Raw genomic sequence first — 24,053 nt, forward strand, 5'->3', positions numbered from 1 at the left:
ATGGCCTACTTCTGCTTCTATATCTTATAGTCTTATGGTTTTATGCTTGACACCAAATCACAATCAATTCTGATATGTTTCACATACTGGCAATAAAGTGATTCTGTTTCTGATTCTGACATCAGGTTGAAAAATCTCCTGATCCAGCAGATTTTTACTGTATATTGTCATGAGGGGAAAAAATAAGACTACAATCTCATGCACCGATTTAAAAAAAAAAGCATTAAGCAGTTTAAAACTAAGAATATGCTTTGAAAAAGGTACAAGAAAGCATTGTGATTAAAACTGGTAATGGGTAATTAAATTAGAAGAAATGTATAGAATTTTCATATTCATCAGTGGATCTGCAGTGTTTTGAGGATTTTTAACCAGTGACTGCAAAGACAATATATTTTCATAAAATGATGGTGAGGGTGGGGTGGGGTGGTAGTGTGTACATGCAGTCCTTGTGCAGGTTGCCAGAGATTGAAGTTTTGGCATATGCTATTAAAGAATTGTTGGCAATTTGTTACAGTGTGTCTTACAGGTGGTACTGCGGACTCATTGCACCAATGGTGAAGGGATTAGAACATGGAAGAGTACAGCACAGAAACAGCCTGTTCAGCCCACAGTGTTGTGCTGAACCAGCTTAAAAAAAACACCCAAACACTAATCCCTCCTACCTACACCACATCCATATCCCTCCATCTTCCTTACATCGATTTGCCTGTCCATGTGCCTCTTAAAAGCCTCTAATGTATTTGCTTCCACCTCCGTACCAGGCAGTGCATTTCAGGAATCCATGACTCTGAGTAAAAATCTTGCCCCTCACATCCCCCTTGAACCTACTCCCCCTCGCCTTCAGTGCATACCCTCTGGTATTATACATTTCAACCCGGGAAAACAGATACTCTCTGTCCACTCTATCTATGCCTCTTGTAATCTTATAAACCTTTATAAGATCTCCCCTGAGCCTCTGGTGCTTCAGAGGAAATAACCCAAGTTTATCCAGCCTCTCATGATTGTACATGTCCTCTAAACCAGGCAGTATTCTAGTAAACCTCTATTGCACCCTCTACAAAACATCCTTCCTATAGCGGGGCGACCAGAACTGTTTGCAATACTCCAGAGATTTATAAAGTTCCAATATAACCTCTTGACTTTTGAATTCAATGTCTCGACAAAAAAAAAGAGCAATCCATAAGCCTTCGTAACCACCTTATCGACCTGTGTAGCCACTTTCAAGGAGCTATGAAATTGGATCCCAAAACCTCTGTGGTCAGCAACACTGGTAAGGATCTTGCCATTAAAAGTGTATTGTCTCTTTGCATTTGTCCTACTAAGGTGCAACACCCCACATGTATCTGGGTTAAACTCCACCTACCATTTCTTGGCCCATATCTGCAACTGATAAGATGGCGCCGTGTATGGCGGCTGTGTTGTGAGCTCCATTCCAAATCTACAGTATACTACTAATTTCAATATATTATGCTGTATTCTTAGCCAGTCTTCTACACTATCCACAACTCCACCAATCTTGGTATCATTCATAAATTTACTAACTCACCCATCTATGTTTTCATCCAGGTCGTTTATACACATCACTAGAGGTGCCAGCACAGGTCCCAGCAGAACACCACCAATTACAGATCTCCAGCTTGAATAAGTCCCTTCAATCTCTACCCTGTGTCTTCTATGTGCAAGCCAGATCTGAATCCAAGCATATAATGTGCCGTGGACCCTATGCCTCTTAATCTTCTGGATTAGCCTTCTATGAGGAACTTTGTCAAATGCCATACTAAAATTCATGTAGACAACATCCACTGCCCTACCCTCATCAATCTCTCTCGTCACCTTGTCAAAAGACTCAGTCAAGTTGGTTATGCATAACCTGCCACACACAAAGCCATGCTGGCTTTTCCTAATTAGGCCATGGGTTTCTAAATGCTCATATATCCTATCCCTAAGAATTTTCTCCCACAATTTCCCTACAACTGATGTGAGACTTACCAGTCTATAGTTCCCAGGATTTTCCCTTGTTTCCTCCTTAAACAGAAGTACAACAATAGTCATTCATCAGTCCTCCGGGACCTTGCCTGTGGCTAGAGTGGACACAAAGATACTGGTCACGGGTCCAGCAATCTTGTCTTTTGCCTCCTTCAATAACCTGGGGTAAATCCCATCAGGCCCTGGGGACATCCACTTTAGTACTCATTAGGAGGCCCAACACTTCCTCGTTCTTGACCTCTAAATGCCCTGACAGATTTATACACTCAACACTGATCTCCTGGTCCTCCATATCCTTTTCCTTGGAAAATACTGAAGCAATGTACTCATTAAGTACCTCACTCACATTTTCCGCATCCAAGCAAATGTTTCCCCCTTTATCCTTGAGTGGTCCCAGCCTTGCCCTAGTTATCCTCTTACTCTTGATGTATGTACAGAATGCCTTGGGATTCATCTTAATCCTACTTGCCAAGGACGTTTCATAGCCCCTCCTGCTTCCCCAATTCCCTTATTGAGTTATTTTCTGGCTGCTTTAAACTCCTCATGTGCTTCATTTGAAACTAACTTCTGAAGCTTTACATACTTCTCCTTTTTCTTCTTGACTAAATTCATCACCTTTCTGGACACCCAAAGTTCTCTTACTTTTCACTCCCCATCCTTCCCTCTAACAGGTACGTACCTTTTCTGTACGCTGTGCAATTGATCTTTAAATACCCTCCACATGTCTAATGTGGACTACCCAGAGAAAAGGTGTTCCTAATTAACTCTTCTTAATTCCTGCCTAATAACCCTCATAATTTGCCTTACTCCAATTTAAAGCTCCCCCACAAGGACCATGCCTATCCTTAAAAGGCAGTCCCCGGGTTACGAACGAGTTCCATTCCTGAGTCCATCTTTAAGTTGGATTTGTATGTAAGTTGGAACAAGTACATCCGGTATTATTTAGCGTCAGTTAGTCAAATGTTTGTCTTAGTATATAGTATATATTTTACCTTTCTATGCATATAAAACAGTTAAGAAACGTATGTATTCCAATAATTAAACCACTGCGTTGCTTAGTAATAATTGTAGCTTTCATCAGGGCAGGGCCTTTCACATGCTCCATTATTCTCACTTTATCCTTTATCCTTTAAAATTGTTCCGATGGTTGACCGACTGTAGCCTAAAGCTTTTCCAATGACCGATGACATTTCACCTCTTTCCAAACGCTTTATTATTTCCACTTTATTTTCAATGGTGATCGCTTCCCATCAATGGAACAGAAACACTGCGGGCGGTGGGTCCCGAGCTGTGCTGGGTCCTGTATTTGGGGCTGTATTTGATCCTCCTCAATATTCCGCGTGGGAATTTAAACTGGAGGTTGCAATGTTTTTTTTACGAGGTCGAGTAGCGAGCTCAACATCAACCTGGCATGGATGGAGAGCATGCTCGGGAGTAGTCTGTCATTGGATCGAACTCGGGAACCTCCATTCTCGAACCGGGCGCTGATCTCGCTGCACCACCAGTTGACCGGAAAAGATTGGGGTGGGGGGGGTCAGGGTGCATCTTGCTAAGAAAAATTTAATCCAAATTGAAAGTTACACACTCACCACAGTGTCAATGACTTAATATGGCGGACAGCGTTGCGATCCGACTTAAAGTGGCGGAGGGCGTTCTCCTTCCTCGGTTCGTAAGTACGACTTGTTCGTAAGTCGGACGTTCGTAACTCGGGGACTACCTGTACCATTATGTCTGCCCTGAGTGCAGCTGTGATATTGTCCCTAATTAGTAGTGCCAGGTTCCCCAGTAAATAATGGATTATTTAAATGTGATAGATTTGGGCTGCTTTGGGTATTTAGCTTTAGTGTTGTTGGTTATGTGCCATTCCAAACAAATGGAGATGATAAGCCTGACTTGTGCCTTGTGGATGGTGGAAAGACATGTAGAATCAAGAGGTAGGTTGCCATAGGATAAAGTAGTCCACATCAGACATGTGTGAGTATAAAGATGGCCTATTTAAAATTTTTTTTAAGAATATTAAGTAGAAAGCCTGTTGTATAGAACTAATTTACTTCATTCACTACCAATGAACATGGTTGAAGGGGTTGCAGTTATTAATTTCCCTGGAAAAGTCTGCAAATTCTGAAGTTAAAATTGCTTTATGATGGAAAAAATGCAATCTGTTTTTCGCAGAGCCTTCATTGTGAAGGCTATAAGCTGGATATGACAGCAGAATAAGAGGAAATACCTTGGGCCAAGTTTTTTGTATTTCTTTAACGGTGCTTGCCATGGTGACTTCTGTTATCCGAATATTCAAAGAGTGAGTCATGAATTAATTGAGTGAGGGGAAAAAAAGCATCACTGTTGATTTTTATGAATCACTCAATAAAAATCAAATGATAATGGGTATAAATGTTTTTAAACAGAGCATGTCATCACTTCCAATCTAATACAATTCTAATTTACTTGCATTTCCACCATGTGGCTGTTGTGTATAGGACATATGACTAAAAAACTTACTTTAGGCTGCAGCTTGTCTATTGGAGAAGAGTGGTCCATTCACATTGAAACAACAGCAGCTGAAACACCAGCTGTTTATTTCCAGCGTGAATGTGAAAGTTAATATTTAATTTCTTGTAATAATAAAGAGAATCAAGTCAAAGTTATTAAAATGCCAAGAAATTGCTCCAGCTACTGGATGCAGAGCAATTAGATGTATAATACTGGGAATCTAACCCATTAACAAGAAAGGTTAGAAGCACTGATTCAGTGAAGAGAGTCAGGACTCTGGATTGGGGATTGCCAAACATTATGTGGATTTTCTGGTGTAGTCTGTTTTGTCATGTGCTTTTGTGATATCATTCTGGAGGAACGTTGTCTCATTTTTTAACTGCATTGCATTTGTGGTTTCTAAATGACAATAAACTGAATCTGAAGCTGAGTTTATTGTTTCAGGCACAGCTCTTGGTTGTTTTGATGGACTGTGTAAATGTTAATAATTTTGCCTTTTTATTAACAACAATTTTGTTTTAGTTTTAACTCTCCCAGATATCTGAGTATCCAGCTAGTGTAAACAGCATCTTCAAGGTGCAATTGGTTATTTGTGCCTATTATGCTTTGTAGGATGTCCATTGACAATAAAATTACAAGTAATTAATCGCTTGGAAAGTGCTCTAGGAGATGCTGAGAGTAGGATAAGACCAAATGCAAATACACTTTTGTTCATTCTTTAAATTACACTTAGTCCAGAATGAAGTGATTTGACCTGCTAGAATGACCTCAGTTTCAGTAAAAGCCAGGATTGGATGGATGAAAGACCATAATGAAGTGACCTCTCTCCAGCCTCGTAAACAATTATAATTGGGAAGTTCCTTCTGCTTAATAGGATAATCTGTAACCTTATGCCATGAGGCAAAGAGGAAATTATGATATATGATGTTCAGTAGATGTGATTGTGTGATCTGAGTTGTGGGTGTTATTAACAAGTGCTGAGAAGGGAAGATTATTAGACAGCCAGTTATCTATGTGCATTTTAGTATTAGAAGCTGTGAGGTATATGAGTTCTGGTGTTATGGGTTGTCATAGAGTCAAACAGCACAGAATTATGTTCTTTGTCTGCAATATCTATGCCAACCATCAAGTAAGAACCTGTTTATAACCTTCCCATTTACCAGCACTTTGTCTATCGCCTGCTAAGCTTTGGTAATTCAAGTGTTCATTCAGGTGCTTGTTAAATGTAAGAGTATCTGCTTCCACTACTCTCTCAGATAGTGTACTCCAGATTGCAATCATCCCTTGGATGGAAACATTCTTCCTCAGGTATCCTTTAAATATTTTTACCTCACTTTAAACCCCTAATCCTAACCCTACAGAAACCCAGCAAAAGGTTCTGAACAGGGGCCTCACTTTTGTACCAACTCCAAAACTCTGAGGAGCAGATTGAGAGGGACATGAATAAGTTCTATAGGAGATTGGTACTCGTTGACTATTTCGGTGAGTCAGAACGTAGAAAGACCCCTTTCACCCCTCCCTCAGACTGGATGCCCAAGAGAAGGTACAGGTCCGAAGCTGTTCTAGAATTTAAGAGCACACTGGGTGAGATAATAGAGAGGGAGAGGGAAGTACAGGATAAGCCCAATCTAACTAGGAAGGAGAGAGCAGCCCTGACAGAACTGAGGGAAAACATGGACATTGTTATCAAACCAGCGGATAAAGGGAGCAGCATAGTTATCATGGACAAACAGCAATACCTATTTGAGGCACACAGACAATTAAACAACACGGAGCACTACACGAAACTAAAGGAACTCATATATTGGGAAACACACACAGAAATTAGGAACATTTTGCAAAAACTGGAAAGGACTGTGTACCTCAAAGGGAAGCAAGTAGAGTACCTGACAGGGATGCAGCCACGAGCAAGAAAGTTTTATATCCTCCCCAAAATACACAAGAACCCAGACTCATGGACTGTTCCGGGGGAAATTCCACCTGGCAGGCCCGTCGTGTCAGACTGCAGCAGTGAGTCATACAGGATAGCGGAGTTCATTGATGCCTGCCTTAATCCAGTCTCACAGAAACACTCCAGCTACATCAAGGACACATATCACTTTGTCTGGATAGTCAATTCCATGTCAGTGCCCCCTGAGGCCATACTCTTCACCATGGACATTGAAAGCCTGTACACCAATATTGAAACGGACAGGGGTATAGAGGCAGTGAGGGACATCCTACAGAAGAACCCTCAGCTAGGGAGACCAGACGAGGCCTTGCTAGAACTCCTTCACCTCAGCCTGACTAAAAATGACTTTGAATTCAATGATGAATTCTACCTACAAGTCAAGGGCACAGCAATGGGAAAGAAGTTTGCTCCAGCCTATGCCAATATATACATGGCTGGGTGGGAGGAAACAGTCTATCCAAAGTGCCCTAAAAAACCCATGTGTCTCTATAGATACCTGGATGACATCTGGGGAGTGTGGACACACTCAGAGGGGGAATTAGAGGAATTTATTCAAATCCTAAACACTCATCACCCATCCATTAAGGTTAAAGCCACAACAAATAGGGAGAAGATTGACTTCCTGGACACTACAGTGTTAAAGCTAGCACCAGAAAATGGCAACCAAGAACTAGCTACCAAGGTATTCTTTAAAACCACAGCCACACACACTCTCCTACACACAGAGAGCCACCATCCCAAACACACCTTCAGAGGCATTGTCAAGGGACAGCTGACCCGGTTTCACCGCATTTGCACTAGGGCGGAGGACTTCCACCAGGCCACAACTATCCTCTTTTCTGCACTTAGACACAGGGGCTACAGCAGAAGGAGACTTAGACACATCAAATCTGACTTTCTGAAAAGTATCACAAATCCCCGACCACAGAACATCACAACACGGAAACTACCCTTGATAACAGGATACAGTGGGATGGCAGTGAATATTCACAGGACGGTCAAAACACACTTTGAAGAACTGAAAACGGAAGCGGGGACACTGGGACAATGCACCATTGTCTCAGCCTTCAAAAGGGGTAGAAATCTGAAAGACATACCAGTCAGTACCAAAGTACGAGCAGCACCAAACTGTGAGGTGGGAAACTGCAGGGCATGCATATACCTGAGAATTTCAAAAAGCATACACAACAGAGCCACAGGAAAGTGGGCCGAGATAGAGCAGAGGATAACTTGTGAACAAAAGAATGTAGTATATGCAATCCTGTGCACAGAATGCCATATTATATACATAGGGGAGACGGGCAACAGCTTGAGAACCAGACTCATGGGACACCTCAGTAACATCAGAAGGGGAAACCAAAACAGACCAGTTAGCAGGCACTTCCAGGAGCATGGGACGTACTCCTTAAAAATATTAGGCCTGGAAACTAACATAAACTGGTCAAATGCCCAAAGAAAAAGAGCAGAGAGGAGATGGATTGAAACACTACAGACTTAATCCCCGTACGGCCTAAACGAGGCCTAAAAAGCTAGGCCAGCTGGATAGGATATACCCACTAGAGAGCCAACAGAAAAAAATTTTTTTCTTAAAGAAGATCGAGAAACTCAGAGTAAGGAGGAAGAGGAGGATCCCCTTCAGTCACCCACTCAGAAATGAAATTGAGACAGGGGGCCATTAAATAGGAAAGGGACTTCTTACTTTGGAAATAGAGCTTAACAGCTAGGCCCCAAAACAGAACTTAATTCCCCAAATAGTACCACCTAAACAGAATAGAGAGGGATAAAGTTAAAAATTATAACTCTACGAGGGGTAAACACTAGGAAGAATAGACACGTAACAACCAGTCTGATCCAAACACAGCACTCGCCCAGGGGGTAGGATACATTCCCAACACATGGTCCTGCCCTGAAACTAACATCTTCACAGCCCAAAAACACGGATGTTCTTCTTGCCAGGGAGCTAAACCCACACCACACCACCAGCTATACCCTCCGCCACTCAGTGAAACTCCCCCTCAACCCTACCCCCCCCAAACCTAACCCTAAGGTCCAAAGGACCACATACCCCAACTAAACCAGACGGTACCCCAGTGAACCCTGGCCACACCGCCACAAGGAGGCCTACTTAATGCGGGACCCCGTGCTCCTTTTCTTCCAAACACCCCCCCCATGGGGTGGCCTACATGCACATTCCTCGACCGTATGCCTAAACATAACAACTACAACCATCCTACGCACCCCCATAAACCGGTGCCCTCTCTCCACCAGGGGTCCAAGTTCACTCCACTACACAATAAGTTTGGGCAGCCCAACCCTAGTCCTCCCACCACCACAAGATCCCGTGACCCCACTACCCAAGCAACACACCTTGGCCCAACATCTCCAACCCTTCAGCACACCCCCATAAACCCTACGGCCCTCACCGGCAGAAGGCCATGCTCACCCCACACCACCAGTACCCAGATTCATCCAATATCACCAGCGGTTAGACTCCTGGTTCAGTCCTCCCCCCTACTACAAGGACAACCCCCCCCGCACACCCCAAATAACACAAGCCAACCCCCAAAAAAGACAGCTCACCTTCCAGCCATAACCCTAATCCCAACACCTCCGACGCTCCTACACTCCCCCACAAACCCTAGGCCTCTCCCCACCAGGGAGCCATGTTCACCCCACATCACCAATACCACGCCACCTCACAAACATTCCCAGTCCCACCCTTCACCCTAACTCTAACTTCCTATGGAACATACACCCCAAATGAATCAAACAGTACCCCAAATAACACAAGCCAGCCCCTAAAAAGGAGTTTACGTAACACCGCCCCCACTGTCCCCTCTTGCACCCCACCCCAGCATCAACCCTAACCCTAACATCTTTCCCCCCACCAGAGGGCCAGATCACCACCCCACAAACATCCCCAACCCTACACTTCTGCCTAATCCTAACTTCCAAGGGAACGCGCACCCCGACTAAAACAGGCAGTACCCCAACTAAACCAGATAGTACCCCAAATTACCCAAGCCAGTCCCCAAAAAAAAGGACAGCCCCACCTCTCAGCCATACCTCTAATCCTAACACCCCTAACCCTCCTACACTCCCCCATAAACCTGAACCCTCTCCCCACCAGGGAGCCAGGTTCACCTCACATCACCAGTACGGCGCCATCCCTCAAACATTCCCAATCAGACCCTGTACCCTAGCCCTAACTTCCAACGGACTGCACTCCCCAACTAAACCAGACAGCACCCCAAATAACCCAATCCACACCACACAAAAAGGATTACATAACAGTCCTTTACCCTATCCCTAAACCTAACATCTCCAACCATGCTACACACCCCCATAAACCCATGCCACCAAGGAGCCAGATTCACCCAAGATCACCAGCAGTTAGGCTCCCAGTCCAGTCCTCCCCCCCCCCTACTGAAAAGGAACAACCCCCCCCCCCCCCGCAATGCCATTTCCACCCTGCCCCACCTCCCTTTGCCAGGAATCCTCAACCCCCATTATTTAACTCTATACCCCGGCTGGTTCCTCCCCCAAAAACACTCTTCAATTAGCTGCTGCACAACCCCCAGATCACAGCACCCAGTCACTAAAAAAAACCCCAAATCCAAAGCACTATCCATAAATAATAACCACCAATTTAACTTAAATTCCAGAATGGAGGTTAACAAGGAGGAAGATCTCAATGAAGGCAAGTCGGGGACCTAGGTGATGACAATGTGGGCCAAAAAACAAAGTGGCAGGGTGAAGTGATAGGCATCTCCAGTAAGAGATCCACAAACACTAGAGGGTTATTTTGCCCACTGCCCACATACTCGCATCCTAACCCTAACCCTAACCGTAACCCGAGAGGGGCAAGATTCAACAAAGGCATGTGTTGGACCTGGTTCATGAAGGCGTGGGCCAGATCAAAGTGGCAGGGTCGCGTGAAACTGAATCTCAAGCACAAGAGGGCTGATTCGCCCACTGCCCGCATAATCTCAACCTAACCCTAACCCTACTTAATTCTTGTTACTGTGATTTAGACCGTAACATATTAAACTATTTGGCCCATTGAGTCTACTCCATCATTTCATCATGGCTGATCGATTATTCCTCTCCGTCCCAATCTCCTACCTTTTCCCATATCCCTTCATTCCCTGACCAATCAAGAACCTATCAATCTTGCCTTAAGTATGCACAAAGACTTGGCCTCCACAGCTGCCTATGGCAAAGAATTCCACAGATTCAACACTGTCTGGCTAAAGAAATTCCTCCTTATCTCCATTATAAAAGGACACCTCCCTTTTCTGAGACTCTGTCCTGTGGTCATACACTCTCCCAGCATAGGGAAGATCCCATCCATTCTATCGATGTCTTTCAACATTCGATAGGTTTCAATGCGGTCACCCCCATTCTTCTGAATTACAGTGAGTAGAGACCTAGAGCTATCAAACACTCCTTGTATAATAAGCTGTTCAAACCTGGAATCATTTTCATGAACCTCCTTTGAACTTTTGCTAGTTTCAACACATCCTGCCTAAGATAAGGGGCCCCAACCTGCTCACAATACCCCAAGCGAAGCCTCACCAGTGCTTTATAAAGTTTCAACATTATATCCTTGCTTTTATATTCTAGTCCTCTTGAAATTAATGCTAACATTGTATTTGCCTTGATCTCCACAGGCTGAACCTGCAAATTAACCTTTAGGGAATCCTGTGCAAGGTTCTCAAGTCCCTTTGTACCTCTCCATATAGAAAATAATCAACTCTTTTATTTCTTCTACCAAACTGCATGACATACACTTCCTGACATTGTACTCCATCTGCCACTTCTTTGTCATTCTCCTAATCTGTCTAAGTCCTTCTGTAGCCTCTCTACTTCCTCAGAACTACCTACCCCTCCACCTATCTTTGTATCGTATGCAGACTTGGCCACAAAGCCATCAATTCCATTATCCAAATTGTAGACATACGTTGTGAAAAGAACGGGTGGACCCCTGTGGAACACAAGTTGATTTACTCATTCTCATCAGACCCTTCTTTCTTCACTATTTCTGAAGGCTTTGTATGTCTTTTATCATGATTCAAAATAGCTGAATATCCCTTTACCCCTCATTTTGTTAAGGGTCTACTTTTAAGAGTATATCAGTTCTGCTTCAGCTCTGCACATCAATAAAAACTCATTAATCGCAGCACTGTTACTTCTCAGGTTGTATACATCAGTTCCATTTAAGATAGGTTAACATATATACAGTTATTCCTGTAGCTGGCTCATAGTTTATATTTAACAGTAAAAAATAGTTTGGAAACTTTGGAATAGGTTTATACAGTTTCTACTTATTGTAAACATGCCTACATACAGCAAAACAATTGTAATGTTGAGTCAGCAAAATTGACAGATTGCTCTTATTAGCAGAAATAGATCTAATAGAACAGATTTTCATAACCTAATTGTAATTATGTACCTAATTACATGGGCTATATTGCACTTACTTTAGAATTAATATTAATCACTTTAATTATGTTACTAAAAAGCTTCAATTTATCTGCAGCTATTATTGCTTATATATTAGGTAAAATATGTAATATGTTAGGTAATAAAATTTAATATTTTATATATAGTCAGTGGCCACTTTATTAGATACACCAGTGCACCTGCTTGCTAAAGCAAATATCTAATCAGCTGATCATATGGAAGCAACTCAATGCATAAAAGAATGCTGACCTGGTCAAGAGGTTTAGTTGTTCAAACCAAACATTACAAGGTGGAAGAAATATGGTCTCAGTGACTGACCATTGAATGATTGTTAGTGCTAGATGGGGTGGTCTGAGTATCTCAGAAACTGCTGTTCTGGTGGGATTTTTTTTCACACAATAGTCTAGAGTTTACAGAGAATGGATTACACAATCCAGTGTACGGCACTTCTGTGGGTGAAAGTGCTTTGCTAATGAGAGAGGTCAGAGGAGAATGGCTAGACTGGTTCAAGCTGACAGGAAGGTGACGGTAACTCAAATAACCACGTGTTACAACAATGGTTTGCGTAAGAGAATCTCTGAATGCACAGCTCCTCAAACTTCCTGTAAATAACAAAGTGGCTACTGAGTGTAGAATTGTATGATGTTGAAATATCTTGGTGGAGGAAACAGGAATATTGAAAGGTTTACAGTAGGTCTTCCAAACTGTAGGACCTTAGCAGCTGAAAGCAAAGCCATCTTTAGAGGGACTGAAATTGTGGATAATTTAAGTAACCACAATTTGAGGAACAGAGGTTACCTTAAAGCAGGAGTTCCTAACCTTTTTTATGCCGTGGACCAATACCATAAAACAAGGGGGCCTTGGACCCCAGGTTGGGAACCCCTGCCCTAGAGCGTTGTAAGGCTGGTGGAGATTTGGAGGAGTAAGTCTGTGGCAGTTAAATAGACTTTGGTGCAGTTTAGAACATAGGTGAAGTTAGGATGTTGATGAAGAGTAGAAATAAAGTACCTGGTTTAGGTTACAGGTAGTGAAGTTGTGAATGAGGGTTTCAGCAGATGAGCAATGGAAGGCTGCTTATGCAGTTTTGTGAAGGTCAAAATGATTGTTCTTTCTAATGGCATGTAATTGATGAAGTATGATGTCATCCTCGGTTAAGTTTTAGATAGTTATCAGAGAAAGGAATGAAGATGGTGGCAAGGGAATGGACCTTATGAAAAGGATTAACGGCACCCAGTTTTTCCAACATTTGACTGGAAAAGAATTTTGTTCATTTAGTATTCGATGTTGGACTAGCAATCTGATGCTCCAGAAATATAGGAACCTGCAGCAGCCATGTGATTATTGATACTATAATTTAGGGTGTTGCTGAGAAAGTGCATGTGAATGAAAAGTAAAATATTTTTAAAAATGCATAACAGAATTGAGCTATCTAACCTGTTGCTTTTAAATGCTGATATTAGGATACTGGACTTTACAAAATCAGATTTGAAATGGAGGAGCCAACTTTTATGGAGTAAATCAGCCAGTGTTAATTAGCTGTAAATGTGGGAACATAAACTTGGAGGTCTTGAATCCCTTTGTAAGTGTGGAACTTTTTTTACAATTCCCCAGCACCTATCTTAGGAATATTTAAAAATCATTTAATTAACTTCAAATGGTTTTATAATGTTTTTGTTTGTCTGTAAATAATGGAAAATTGAAATTTTGATAACTAGCCAAGCCAGAGTATGGTTGAGTAGGCTGCCATATAATTCCACCATTTTCTAAGCTACCCTTGTGGTGAGATTTAATGCTAAATTTGCTGCTAAAGTTGGAACTACCCATGTTAGCTTTATGAGATCTGCACAAGAAAAGTGCAATAATTTTTTCCCAAGTGGCTGGTAAGGGCATGTCAAAGAATTGATTGTACATGAATCTAGTGTTAGCCATGATCATGTGTGAATTAAGGGGAGTCCACAGATGGGGATATTCCCATGCGCCTGTTGCCGTAGTCCTTCTTGTTGTTAGAGATTGTTAGTTTGTTGGCACCATCCTTTTGACCAACTTAGTCACTCCATTACATCAGAAAGATTAAATGTGCTGTCCAAATGAAGGTTGTATGTTGCAGAAATTTAACAATGCTCCGGACATAGGAGCGTGTTTACATATTTCATGTTGCAAAATCTATTTTCATGTTTTATTCTTAATTAGGAACAGTGAAAAAGTGTATTATGCTGATTCTGTCTCTAATATGATCTTGCTTCCAATTCAGAAATATATTTAGTTGCCTTCTCTATAAAAATTGGCTTGTTTATTTGAGGCCTTACTGATGATAAAAGTTTACTTAATTCTGTATTAATCACTGACCTGAGCTCTCATACTGTATATTTTGCATCTCTGCTGATTTACTGAAAAATGTTATTTTTAATATCATTTAGACATTATGCATACTTGCTAACATAGCAGATGGAACAACTGCAAAGGAGCTCATCATGACAAATGATGATATTTTGCAAAAAATCAAATACTACATGGTAAGTCATTTTTTTCCCTTAAATTTTAGAAAAAATAATATATGTTTTCACTTTGGTACTGATAATCATTTACTGTTTCAGTATTTGATTTTATTTGTAAACAAATGCTGTCATTGTTGAACTCAGAGTGGAAGTGCTATACCACGGGTTCCCAGCCTTTTTTTTATGCCAAAACCATTAAGCAAAGTGTTTGTGGACTCCAGGTTGGGAACACTTGTGCTGTGCTATGCCTGATGTTTTTACGTGTAAGAGGCAATTGCTTAAGGGAATTTTATCTGCTACAAATACCAGCAGGGCAATTTTTAAAATCATAGAATCTATGAGATTTAATTTTATAATATAATTTTAAATTAATCTAGGACTTTATTTTTTATGACACACCAACAAAAATATCCATGCATAATATAATTTTCTTAAATATTGTACTTCTTCGTCAAACTGATATCTTTCTAGATATTTTATTGTGAATGAAGTTCATTGTATCAATGTGACTGCACTTGTGGAATCTGATATTTGATTGATAAGGTTCTATTTCTACCATTGCTTTAAAAACCATACCTTCTCTTTCTTGTAACTAAACCTGAGAGTTCAGTCTTCTGGTTGCGAAAAGATTATTAAAACACTTCTTTTTTATTAAAGATTTTTATTAAAACATTTCATATATATATATATATATATGAAATTTTACAGGAAAATCAAATTTCTTCCTGAAATTTGGAAATCTAAATTATATATTAACTGTTTCTATTTTAATTTCATATTTTAAATATGTGGTACGCATTTATGCCATACTTTTTATAGAAAATTTCATTAGCAGTCGATTTAACATTAAACTCATAAAAATTGAAATGCACTTTGCTTTAGTTTGAACAACTTTATAAACTTATCCAAGCTTAAGCTGCACTTTCCTTCTAAAGTCCTTATGGTACTGTATGTGTTGTCATCTCCCAAATCTGTCATGATCTTTCTTGTATTAGGGTCTTGTCTTGATTACTCCAATCATGCTTTCAGCCAGGTTTGAAACCACAGGTTCTACTAGTGAAACGATTCAAGCAAATTATTTCAGTTCATTCATCCTGACATCTGTAGCCCTTAAAGCAGTGTTCCACACTATCCTTCATCCAAAACCATGTGATTCCTCACGTGTGCTCTTGATCTCTTGTTCCATTTCATCATCTTCTCTCTGGAGTCCTCCGCTGTCTCTGAGTTGTTTGAAGGAATTCATTATTGGGGATGTAGACATTTCCTCCAACTAAATATTCGTGAGAAGCTAGAGGATGGGGAAGCTCTTAAAATAATTTCTGGCATGGACCATTTGCGCCGAGGAGCCTGCTTCTGTGCTATATGACTCTAGGAAAAGCCAATAGATTGCAACTGAAAAGGTAATAAGGAAAGAAAAAGCTGAATTATGAATGTAAGCTAGCAATAAAATAAAACAAAATACCAACAGCTTTTTCAGATATCTGAAGAATAAAAGAGATGCAAGTGTAGGCATTGGACTGCTGTAAAATAATGCTTGGAAGTAGTAACAGCGAACAAAGAAATGGTGGATGAACTGAATAAGTATTTTACGACAGTCTTCACTATGGCAGCATACCAGAAATTTGAGTGTGTCAGGGCAGAAGTGATTGTGGTCGCTATGACTAAGGAGAAAGTCTGTGGAAAGCTGAAAGGTCTGAAGATCAATAAGTTACCTGGACCAGATTGACTACCCCTCAAGATGCTGAGGGAGGTAGCTGAAGAGATTGCGAGGTATTAGTAGTGATCTTTAAGGAATCATTAAATTCTGGAATGGTTCTGGAGGATTGGAAAATTGCAAATGTCACACCACTCTTGGAGGGGCAGATAGTGCTGAGGAAGCAGAAGGACTTAGATAGATTATGAGAATTGGTAAAGTAGTTGCAGTGGAATAGTGTCAGGAAATGTATGGTCATGCACTTTGGTAGAAGAAATAAAAGTAGGCTGTTTTCTAAACAGAGAATTTAAATCAGAGGTGCAAAAGGACTTGGGAGTCCTCGTGCTTGATTCACTAAAGATTAATTTGCAAGTTGATTTGGTGGTGAGGAAGGCAAATAAAGCACTGGTGAGGCCTCACTTGGGGTATTGCAAACACGAGGAAATCTCCCTACAGATGCTGCCTGGCCTGCTGTGTTCCATCAGCATTTTGTGTGGAGTATTGCAAGCAGTTTTGAGCCCCTTATCTAGGAATGGATGTGTTGACGTTGAAGAGGGTTCAAAGGAAGTTCACGAAAATGATTCCAGGATTGAAAGGCTTTTGAGGAGAGTTTGATGGCTCTGGGCCTATGCTCACTAGAATTCAGAGGAATGAGGAGGGATCTCATTGAAACTTATTGAATATGGAAAGGTCTCGACAGAGTGGATGTGGAGAGGATGTTTCCTATGGTGGGAGAGTGTAAAACCAAAGGACACAATCTGAGAATAGAGGAATGTCCATTTAGAATGGAGGTGAGGAATTTCTTTAGCCAGAGAGTGGTGAATCTGGAATTCATTGCCGCAGGTGGCTGTGGAGGCCACATCATTGGGGATATTTAGGGCAGAGGTTGATAGATTCTTGATTAGTCTGGGGATGAAGGGTTACGGGGAGAAAGCAGGAGATTAAGGGTGAGAGGAATATGGGATCAACCATGATGAAATGGCAGAGCAGACTCGATGGACCAAATGGACTAATTCTGCTCCTATATAATGGTCTATGGTCCACTCTTTAAGAAAGGTGGGGGGGATGACAGGAAATTATAGGCCAAATAGCCTATAATAGCCACCCTGTCTCTTGCAAAGATGCTATCCCCTTCTCACAGTTCCTCCGTCTCTGCCGCATCTGCTCTCAGGATGAGGCTTTTCATTCCAGGATGAAGGAGATGTCTTCCTTTTTTAAACAAAGGGGCTTCCCTTCTTCCACCATCAACTCTGCTCTCAAATGCATCTCTCCCATTTCCTGCACATCTGCCCTCACCCCATCCGCCCGCCACCCCCCTCGGGATAGGGTTCCCCTTGTCCTCACCTACCACCCCACCAGCCTTCAGGTCCAATGTATACTTCTCCATAACTTCCGCCACCTCCAACGGGATCCCACTACCCAGCACATCTTTCCCTCCTCCCCTCTTTCTGCTTTCTGCAGGGATTGCTCCCTATGCGACTCCCTTGTCCACTCGTCCCCCCCATCCCTTCCCACCGATCTGCCTCCTGGCACTTATCCTTGTAAACGGAACAAGTGCTACACCTGCCCTTACACTTCCTCCCTCACCACCATTCAGGGCCCCAGACAGTCCTTCCAGGTGAGGCGACACTTCACCTGTGAGTCGGCTGGTGTGGTATACTGTGTCCGGTGCTCCTGTTGTGGCCTTTTATATATTGGTGAGACCTGACGCAGACTGGGAGACCGTTTCGCTGAACACCTACGCTCGGTCCGCCAGAGAAAGCAGGATCTCCCAGTGGCCACATATTTTAATTCCACGTCCCATTCCCATTCTGATATGTCTATCCATGGCCTCCTCTACTGTCAAAATGAATCCAAACTCAGGTTGGAGGAACAACACCTTATATACCGGCTGGGTAGCCTCCAACCTGATGGCATGAACATTGACTTCTCTAATTTCTGTTAATGCCCCTCCTCCCCTTCTTACCCCATCCCTGACATATTTAGTCATTTTTTTTCTCTCTCTCTCTGCCCATCACTCTGGCTGTTCTCCATCTCCCTCTGGTGCTTTCCCCCACCTTCTTTCTCCCGAGGCTTCCTGTCCAATGATCCTTTCCCTTCTCCAGCTCTGTATCACTTTAGCCAATCACCTTTCCAGCTCTTAACTTCATCCCACCCCCTCCGGTCTTCTCCTATCATTTCACATTTCCCCCTCCCCCCCACTACTTTCAAATCTCTTAGTATCTCTCCTTTCAGTTAGTCCTGACGAAGGGTCTCAGCCCGAAATGTCGACAGTGCTTCTTCTTATAGATGCTGCCTGACCTGCTGTGTTCCACCAGCATTTTGTGTGTGTAGCCTAATATCATGGTTGGCCAGATGATAGATTACATTATTAAGGATGTGGTTTCGGGCTTCTCAATAATATATGCCAAAGTTAGCATGATTTTCTCAGGGGGAAATATTGCCTGGCACATCTTTGAAATTCTTTGAGGAAGTAACAAGAAAGGTAGACAAAGGAGAGCCAGTGGATGTTGTTTGCTTGGATTTTCAAAAGGCCTTTAACAAGATGTATAACATGAGGCTGTTCAACAAGAGCTCATGGTATTATTCCAGGAGAGACCTAGCACGGACAGAAGATTAGTTGTCAAACGGCAAAGAGTGACAATAAAAGGAGCCGTTTCTGGTTGGCTGCTGGAGACTGGTGATATCCTGCAGGGGTTGGTGTTGGATTCGCTAATTTAAATTTGTATCTTGATCTGGATGACAGAATTATTGCACCAGGTCAACTTACTTAGTGTGTCGCCTTGCTAAAAGCTGGCAAAATTATTCACTATTCTATTCATTATCTTTATTAAAGGTATATCCACTATTGCATTGCTTATTTCTATACCATAACAAGTTTTTAAAGATCAACATTAGATCCGAGTCATCACCTCTTTTTTTTGAAATCTTCTTCCCTGTCTTTGCTAATATCTCCTTTCTTGCTCGTCCTTGAATATAAACTTACCAATCATATTTCCCTATTGCCAATATTCTGAGATTTCTGTGGAATGAGAAACTAGCATTAAATATGTTTTGTTTTCAGTTAGCCTTTTCTGTGTATTAACATAAAAAATTATTTTCCAGGGTCATTCAAATGTAAAGCTCCAGTTGGCTGCTACTTTTTGTATATCTAATCTTATATGGAGTGAAGAGGAAGGTAAGATCAGTAGCTCTCTTTAAAATTAAGGGTGCTTGGGGCTGATGAAAATGTTATTTAGCTGGAATATTTGTCATAAGTTATTGTCAGGTTTGTTCCTGAAGATATTCTAACTGTATGAGGCTGATTATCTGCATTGGATAGTAGTTTTTAATATGAGTTTTGCTTTGAGAACAAGATGAATTATCAGAATGACAATCAGCTTATTATCACTGACCTGTCGTGTATATCATGAAGTTTTTTTTTGCGCAGGACAGTGTAAAGTCATAAAATTATTATAAGTTTCAATCAAAAGAGCTGAAGTATAAATTCGGAGGCTTGAATTTGAATCCATCCATGGTAGCTGGGGAACTTAAATTGAAATAATAAATTTAGTATAAGAAAATATTATCAGTAATGAAGACCATAAAACTGCCAGATTATCATAAACCATATCTGGTTCACGTGTCCTTTTATTAGAATTTCCAAATTTATTTAATTCCTTGAAATTATAATTCCCAGCTACCATGATGAGATTTGGAAAATTGGCATTTCAATCAATGCTCCAGGCCTCAGGTTGTATCCCAATAGTTCCTCTTTTTGCATAGGCAGGCTGACTTGCTTCCATTCTGATTCTGAAGTGTGGAAGGTAACCACACAATTTTTTTAACATGATTGTCCATTGTACACCAATTACCCCACTTATACATGGAACATTCATGCACCTAGTCTTTCCGGCAGCCTTTTCTTCAGCTAAAACTTACTTTTAGAACCTCTCCTTGAGTCTTCATTGTCCCAGTTCCCTTAGTTCTGTTTCCTCCATTGCAGCTCTCTTTTTCCTCCACTCTTCCTTTCAGCTCTCTCCACTCCCTCCCAGCTCTCCTCTTTTCTCCCGTTCCTCCCAGCTCTCCTCTTTTCTCCCGTTCCTCCCAGCTCTCCTCTTTTCTCCCGTTCCTCCCAGCTCTCCTCTTTTCTCCCCTTCCTCCCAGCTCTCCTCTTTTCTCCCCTTCCTCCCAGCTCTTTTCTTTTTCCCCTCCCTCCCAGCTCTTCCTTTCTCCCATCCCTTCTCTCCTCTCCTTTAAAACTTCTCTTCCCTTCCTCAACTTTCATTTTAGGCATTTTTCTCTTGATTGTACTAAATGAGCCACAGTGCTATTTTTTCCATTGTCTTGAAAACAGAACCCATATGAATATTACTTGTTTACATTTTCATTTAGAAGGCTTTTTAAAACAAAGCTGGCAACTAAGCATGTTCCTCAGTTAAGAAAAATGCAGTGATGTTTTGTATAAGCCATTAAGTACCCATAGAAGTGCTTTTGTAAGGATTTTATTGTACTTTGCTATTACTTAAAAGTGCAAAGAAAATGCCAATGAGATAGTTTTAATTTGTATGATGTATGCTATTCCATTTATTACATTAAAAGATGTTAATGAAGTTGTAACTTGCATTTTGTTAGGTTCTCATGAACGTCAGGATAAGCTGAGAGAGTTGGGAGTAGTAGATATTTTGCATAAATTGGTTCAAACTACAGATCTCAACCTTTCTGACAAGTAAGCATTGACAAAATTTGTATTGAAGCTTGTGTTGGCTGAAATAGATTTCATCAGTTGGTTAATGCCATAAATGCCATCAAACAACATGTGCCAAAAATAACTGTCTTGTTATTTCTTCTGTGCTTATGTTTGAAATTTTATGTCTGTTAATTTAGAAACCTCAGTAGTGCAATCATTTGAAAGTGGAACAAATTTAAATACATTCTGCACAAGCAAAGTCTTGCATTTAAGGGGACATAGAAGAAAATAAAAGTATATTCACTCCCTCATTAAGTTTTGGAGCAGCAATGTCTGTTTAATTCTGCTCTTCTTCAGCCTTTCTGGCTCTTCTGAGCCTTTTCTCAATTTATGTTTGAAATTATGTATGAAATATAGAATTGATCTGAGCGTTGTCTTGAATTATTTATTCACATAATTTGTATGGTTATGGTTTGAATGTATTTTCATTAATGGTAGATTCTCTCAGCAGTAATTTGGTATTTTTAAAAATCAGTTAATAATTCATTTAGTATTAGATGTTTAATGGTAACAAATACATGCTGCATTTTTTTAAATATAGTGTCACATTATTTTGGTGAGTTCACTAAAGCACTGTTGTGCCCACTCCTTGCACATAAGAGCTGGTAATAAAATGAATGTTTATGTGGAGATTAATTGTGTTACTGTAGGAAATATGATTCTCATTTTACTGCCTAACCACAATAATCACATTTATATTTATTGAGTTTAAATAAACACTTTAATGGAATCCTAGGTGAGTACAGTAAGAACAGCATTTCAAAAACTAATTTTGAATTTATTACAGGGCAAAAACAGCACTGCAGCAATTTTTGTCATGAGTAGCCAACCTGTTGGGATCCAATCTGAAGCTCTAAATGGACAGCAGGTGGGAGGTTCAGTGGAGAGCCCATCCCTGACCCATTTTTGCACAAGTCACCTTGGACTGCAGTTTTTGTGTGCAGTGATTCATGAAGAAATATTAGTCGTTCAGGAAGAAAATATGGAACAATGCAGCAGAGAAAATTCCAATCTTCTATGACTGCTTACACAAAAGTTACCTTACAGAATGTTTGTTTTCCCTTCCCTTTGAACCTGAAAAAATCTACTCTTGCTGCAGCTATTTAGTGTGTGATTGGTTACTTTTTTGAATTTTGTTTTTAATAGTGTTTTCTACAGATTTTTCTGGGTAGTATTTTGTTTGCTGAATGAAGGTTGTACCTGGTGTAAAGACTTTACCTACACAAAACACCCAAAAGAGAATGTAATATTTAAAAAGTGTGAAAAAAGTATGTGATTCTGTTTGACGCTCTGTAGAGTATGTAAAATATTGTATGAACTTGATGAACCACAGTTATCTTTATTTGGAACTGCATTTGTTTATAGGCCTACACAGGTACTGTTGGGAATTGATTTAATGTATTCTAACTTTTGGTAATCCCAAAAGATCTTCCTCGGGGAAGGGGAACATAGATGTACTGGTCACCAGCCTTCACATCAAGATCCAGGTATAAATCCAACTCAGAGACAGATAATGAAGGAATTCTCTCTCTCACTTTCATTGACTCCTTTTAGTAGCACTGCTGCCTTTTCCTTTGACTTTTTGGCATAATACTTGAAGAAAAAGTAGGCTGTGTTGAAAAGATTGTGATAGTTTAGTCCAGTGCAAACTAAAACCAGATGTCAGTGCTACTAACTGGACGTGTTTTCAGGGTCGAGCGTTGTGTGTTGCTTTGTATGTATATCGTGCATAGATCTGTATTTAAGCTGAGCAACATCAGCAAATCACTTTCAGGAAAACGGTCCTATCTTGGCATTATGGATGCCCACTACAGATCAGCTCTGCATCCTGAAACATGGCAAATTCTGCCAACATTGACAGCTTTTGTGCCACCTGATTGGTGTTTCTGGTATTGCAGATAAACAAAGTTGTATTTACAAATGGATTTTGCTGTTTAAAAGACTTGTGCATCTGCTTACCTGAACATTGGCATTTTCATAATGTTCACAATGCTAGCACTGGAATTGTCACTGCTGGCAGGATGAAACTTTTACCTTGAGCTATTGTTTTCAGACAATAGTTAAAAATAAAAGCTTAATCAAATATTTTAGATGGAAGCTATGCTTGGGAAAAAACTTTCTGAGTATAGTGTTGAAATAATACCTGTGTAGGCCATTCAGAAAGAATGCAGTTTTCTCTTAATTTAGTTGAGTTTTAATTGAAATATCTCTTTCACAATTCTTCGATCTGTCTCTTTTAGTTTTAATCCCTTTTCTCAATGTTGACATTTTACTTTTAGTACCTGTCTAGTCTTTTGCTGCCACATAAAATCTACTAGTATTTGTAAACTACTGGGTTTAGCACAGGAGTACAAAAAGAGGTTTCCCTTCTGGTTCTTGGCAAATAAAAAAAAAGAAAGCTTTGTAAGGATTTGTATTGAAAATTCCAGTGTTTGTTCATACTTGTGTTGTCATGGTTGCTGCATGTGTTAATGCCTGGCTACTTCAGCCGTTTTCTTTATGTCAGCAGGTAATTTTTGGATTGTGTATTGAAATATGGATGGAAAATTGCAAATCAGAGGTTGAAATATTTTCACCAAGCATGAATGATTTGAATATGTAAACATTTTAAAAAAATATCCTAAAAACACTTTTTTAAAAGTAAATTGCGACCACTACATTTTAAGTACACTCCCAATGGATTGTTTTCTTACATTGCATTTTCAACTGATCTATTTCAGTTTTTGTATATACTTGCAGCTGATTTGAATAGGTTTCAGCCTTTATACCCAGGTGTTTTAACAGCACTGTCTATGTAATATATTGCGAAGAGACTATCACATTTATATGATGTCATTTCAAGCTCAATTGACAGAAGTCTATTAATAAAGTGTGGCTTCTTAGAGTGTTTTATAACACCGGTTATGAAACGTTAGTTATGTCCTGTATTAACAAGGGTATATTGTGATAACAGTATAATGTACTCACATTCATGGTGTCTGTGCAGGAAATATATATTTTCTTATTAAAAAAGATTTTCAGTTAACCTATTGTGATTATAAAGACTCACATTTCTCTGTCTCTTGAGAATACCTTGTGCACTCGTAAAGTATTTAAAGTAAAACAAATCTATGAACTGCTGACTGGATGCTTTTTAAACTTTATAACAAAACTTCTATTAAATGGTAATAATAACGTATTTCAAATTCATTTGAACTAGCTCTTGCAATGAGAACATCAACATGGTTTTATAGTTGTATCAAC

General features: G+C 40.4%; 1 protein-coding gene across 4 annotated transcripts in view; it reads left to right on the forward strand.

Moving 5' to 3' along the window:
• Window positions 1-23,835, forward strand: part of armc8 (armadillo repeat containing 8) — a 133,500-nt gene extending 109,665 nt beyond the window's left edge. For all 4 annotated transcript variants that reach the window (XM_073046881.1, XM_073046880.1, XM_073046877.1 and 1 more), the window contains 4 exons: window positions 14,311-14,406; window positions 19,187-19,259; window positions 20,696-20,789; window positions 21,598-23,835. In XM_073046881.1, coding sequence (XP_072902982.1) covers window positions 14,311-14,406; window positions 19,187-19,259; window positions 20,696-20,789; window positions 21,598-21,631 — 297 coding nt within the window. In that variant the 3' untranslated portion in view covers window positions 21,632-23,835. The remainder of the gene's footprint in view (window positions 1-14,310; window positions 14,407-19,186; window positions 19,260-20,695; window positions 20,790-21,597) is intronic.
• Window positions 23,836-24,053: the final 218 nt, after the last annotated feature.

Source organism: Hemitrygon akajei, chromosome 5 (assembly GCF_048418815.1).
Source record: "Hemitrygon akajei chromosome 5, sHemAka1.3, whole genome shotgun sequence".
Classification (NCBI taxonomy): Eukaryota; Metazoa; Chordata; class Chondrichthyes; order Myliobatiformes; family Dasyatidae; genus Hemitrygon; species Hemitrygon akajei.